Here is a 3,540-nt window from a genome sequence, read left to right on the forward strand (position 1 = left end):
ATGTCTTCAGTCCCGGCCTCAATATTCAGACCCTGCAACCGAAGTACTATGGTCATATTTAACTCCTTTTATCTGGCAACCAGAGATCTGGAAACAGATACAACAAACAAGAAAATCAGTCTTTAACATGAAGCAGAAATCGAGTTATTTAATACATTTTAAGAACAGCAACAAAATGATAAACATTTAAATGGGCACACAATTTTTTACTTCTATTAAGAACATCCAAATTCCAGAATTTCCATAGAAATTAAACGTTAAATAACCAACAACACAACTGATGAACGCTGGCACGCGGTACATTATTATGATGAACACCTGGTTGGCTAGCTAGTTGGCACGGTGGCTATGTGAAATGAGACTAGCTAGCCTGCCCTGTAAGACGAAACATTTAAGAATATTTCAGTTAAAAAGGTAAACAGCTCAACTCCTCAAATTACTTACCAGATGAAAACCATAACAACTCTAGCTCCTCTGTATTTTAACCTTTATATCGTAATTTTATGTGATGCTGATAGGTCTAAATGTTGTCCCTTTACAAGCCCGACCACATTAACATGCGCGCATTTTATGGGGAAGTAGGGAGGCGCGAGAAAAGTGGCGCGAGCACGCCCCAAAAGACAGAAGGGGTTGTGGGTAAAATAACAGGAAGTCAGTTTCTCTACCATGGCAACGGGGATGCTACTTGTGTGCGGATTGGCACTATTTCTAACAATAAAATCAAACCTACTTCACTCCCAGCAGTTTACGATTTCGTTTCAGCGTCCTTCAGACTGCGGCGTGGAACAGTTCTACGACATCTCCAGTCAGTCCTGTGTGAAATGCGGACCGAACCAGTGTACGAGTGCAACTGGTGCGTTTATCAATGGTGTTGTTGGTTATACTGTGACTAATCGGCTACCTAATTAGCAGTACGCTAATCCACTCCAGTCCGGGTTTGTTATAGAGTCAATCGCGTTGTTTAAAACGTTACGTGTAAGAATAGAACAGGCTCAACCATCTATGCTAAATAGTACGTAAATACAGCAGTAGCGAATCACAGGGTAGGAATGTATATTGCAGTAAACCACCTGGCTAGCTATCTGGTTGGAATTGGATAATAATGCAGCTAATATAGTGTAAACTGKCCTGCTAGTTGCATTGTCCTATATGTAGACTATGTTAACTGGTTCATCAGTCAATAAGCTTACTGCAGGTATTGTTTGCTGAGAGAAATGGCACTGATGGTTTACAACGTAACCTACAGCTGTGTCTACTGTTATAATCTCTTGTGTTAACCAATTACCCTCTCCTCCTTCATCAGGTCTGTCTTGTGAATGTGTGACTGGGTTCAGAGTTCTCGCCACCAACGGAGCTTCCATCACCTGTCAGCAGTGTCCACTAGAAAAACCGGTATGTTCTTATTCCGTACTACTAGACAGTACATCACACCAAATAATTCATTACAAAATCAGCTATTTCAATTTACTTATCATTCACCATCCAGTTTAAAGATCTCAATCAATACAGATTTTCCTGGGAAGTGTGCTGAATACAGGAAGTTGGTGGCACTGTAGTTGGGGAGGACAGCTCATGGTAATAGCTGGAGCGGAATAGGTGGAATGGTATCAAATACATCAAACACATGGTTTTTATGTGTTTAATGCCATTCCATTGCTACGTTCCAGCCATTATTATGAGCTGTTCTCCCCTCAGCAGCCTCCACTGGTGCTGAACTGCATGTGTTGTTCTGCCTGTCTCCTGTAGGCAGTAACAGAGGATGGCTATGGGTGTATCCTCTGTCCGGGCAGTCTAACTGAGCAGGGAACCTGTCAGTGCCCGTCTGGGAGTATACTGGGTGAGTAAAACTGGGAGTATACTGGGTTAGACAGCAGCTGGAGGAGCCACATCTACAGGGGATGTGATGGTGTTTATGGTGCGGTGCTGTGCTGTGTGATGCTAATGCTGTATTGTTGTACTGTCGTACTGTAGTGGAGCGGGATGTCCAGGGGAACCCTCTGGAAGAGGCCAGGTGTGAGGTGTGTAACGGAGCTGAACCTGCCCTCTCAGCCCCTGACAGCTACGGAGACAGGTACCAGACACAGCCAAGTCTTCCTGCAGAACAACTGATATTTCTGCTCTAAACTCTCAGATGGCATGACTTGTTAAGATTCTGCTGATTGAACCGTTTACTGTCTGTCTGTCTGACTGTCTCTGTCTGTCTCTGCTCTAAACTCTCAGATGGCATGACTTGTTAAGATTCTGCTGATTGAACAACCGTTTACTAGTCTGTCTGGCTGTCTCTGCTCTAGAATCTCGTCCAGATTGGCATGACTTGTTCCAAATCAAGATCAAGTTTATTTTATATAGCCCTTCGACATCAGCTAATATCTGAAGTGCTGTTTAACAGAAACCCAGCCTAAAAACCCAAACAGCAAGCAATGCAGGTGTAGAAGCACGGTGGCTAAGGGAACTCCCTAGATTAAGGCCAAAACTAAGGAAGAAACCGTAGAGAGGAACCAAGGCATGAAGGGGGTGGCCAGTTCTCTGGCTGGTGCCAGGTGGACTTAAACAAACATGGCAAGATGTTCAAACGTTCAAATTAAATGACCAGCATGGTCAAAAATAATCAGGACGAGTAAATGTCAGTGTGGCTTTCCATGCCGATTCATTAAGATGTATCTCTACCGCTCCCGTCTCTAGAGAGTTGAAAAAGCAGATCAGGAACAGGTAGCACGTCCGTGGACAGGTCAGGGGTTCCATAGCGCGGCAGAACAGTTTAAACTGGAATGCAGCAGCACAGGCCAGGTGACTGGGGACAGCAAGGAGTCATCATGCCCGGTAGTCCCTGATCGCATGGTCCTAGGCAGGTCCTCCGAGCGAAGAGCAGAAGAAAGAAAAGAGAGAAGGAGAGAATTAGAGAGAGATACTTAAAATTCCCACAGGACACACGATAAGACAGGATAAGTACTGCCAGATATAACCAACTGACCCTAGCCCCCCGACACATAAAACTCTGCAGCATAAAGACTGGAGGCGAGACAGGAGGGGTCAGGAGAACACTGTGGCCCATTCCGATGAATACCCCGGACAGGGCGCAAACAGGAAGGATATAACCAACCACTTTGCCAAAGCACGCCCCCGCACCACTAGAGGGAGTTTTAAACCACAACTTAAATCCTAGACCAGGCCGAGTATACGCCCACAAAGATCTCCACCTACGCACAACCAAGGGGGGGGCGCCAACGCAGACGGAGAGTTACGTCAGTAAACTGCAACCCACTCAAGGTGACGCACCCTCCTAGGGAACGGCATTGAAAGTAGCACCAGTTTAGCCATGACTCAGCCTCCTGTAATAAGGGTTTAGAGGCAGGAGATCCCAGTGGGAGAGAGGTTCTGTTTAAGATTCTGGCTGATTGACTGTTTACTGTCTGTCTCTGTCCTGACTACTGTCTGTCTCTGCTCTCTTGTCTCATGTCAGGTGTCAGAGATGCCAGTCTTTCACCTCAATCAACACTTTCAGTCCTGTATGTGTGGTTCCACATCCTGGTGAAGCCAACC

The 3,540-nt window shown here is 45.5% G+C and overlaps 1 protein-coding gene across 1 annotated transcript; it reads left to right on the forward strand.

Annotated features, from left to right (window-relative positions):
- Window positions 1–641: 641 nt before the first annotated feature.
- Window positions 642–3,528, forward strand: LOC112079431 (meckelin-like; the record flags this gene model as incomplete). The annotated part of the gene is made up of 5 exons (XM_070442334.1): window positions 642–853; window positions 1,304–1,392; window positions 1,747–1,837; window positions 1,972–2,071; window positions 3,461–3,528. Coding segments are annotated over exons 1-5 (535 nt in total), but the record flags the coding sequence as incomplete, so codon positions are not given.
- Between the last annotated feature and the right edge of the window lie 12 nt (window positions 3,529–3,540).

This window comes from Salvelinus sp. IW2-2015, unplaced genomic scaffold (assembly GCF_002910315.2).
Source record: "Salvelinus sp. IW2-2015 unplaced genomic scaffold, ASM291031v2 Un_scaffold7973, whole genome shotgun sequence".
Taxonomy (NCBI): domain Eukaryota; kingdom Metazoa; phylum Chordata; class Actinopteri; order Salmoniformes; family Salmonidae; genus Salvelinus; species Salvelinus sp. IW2-2015.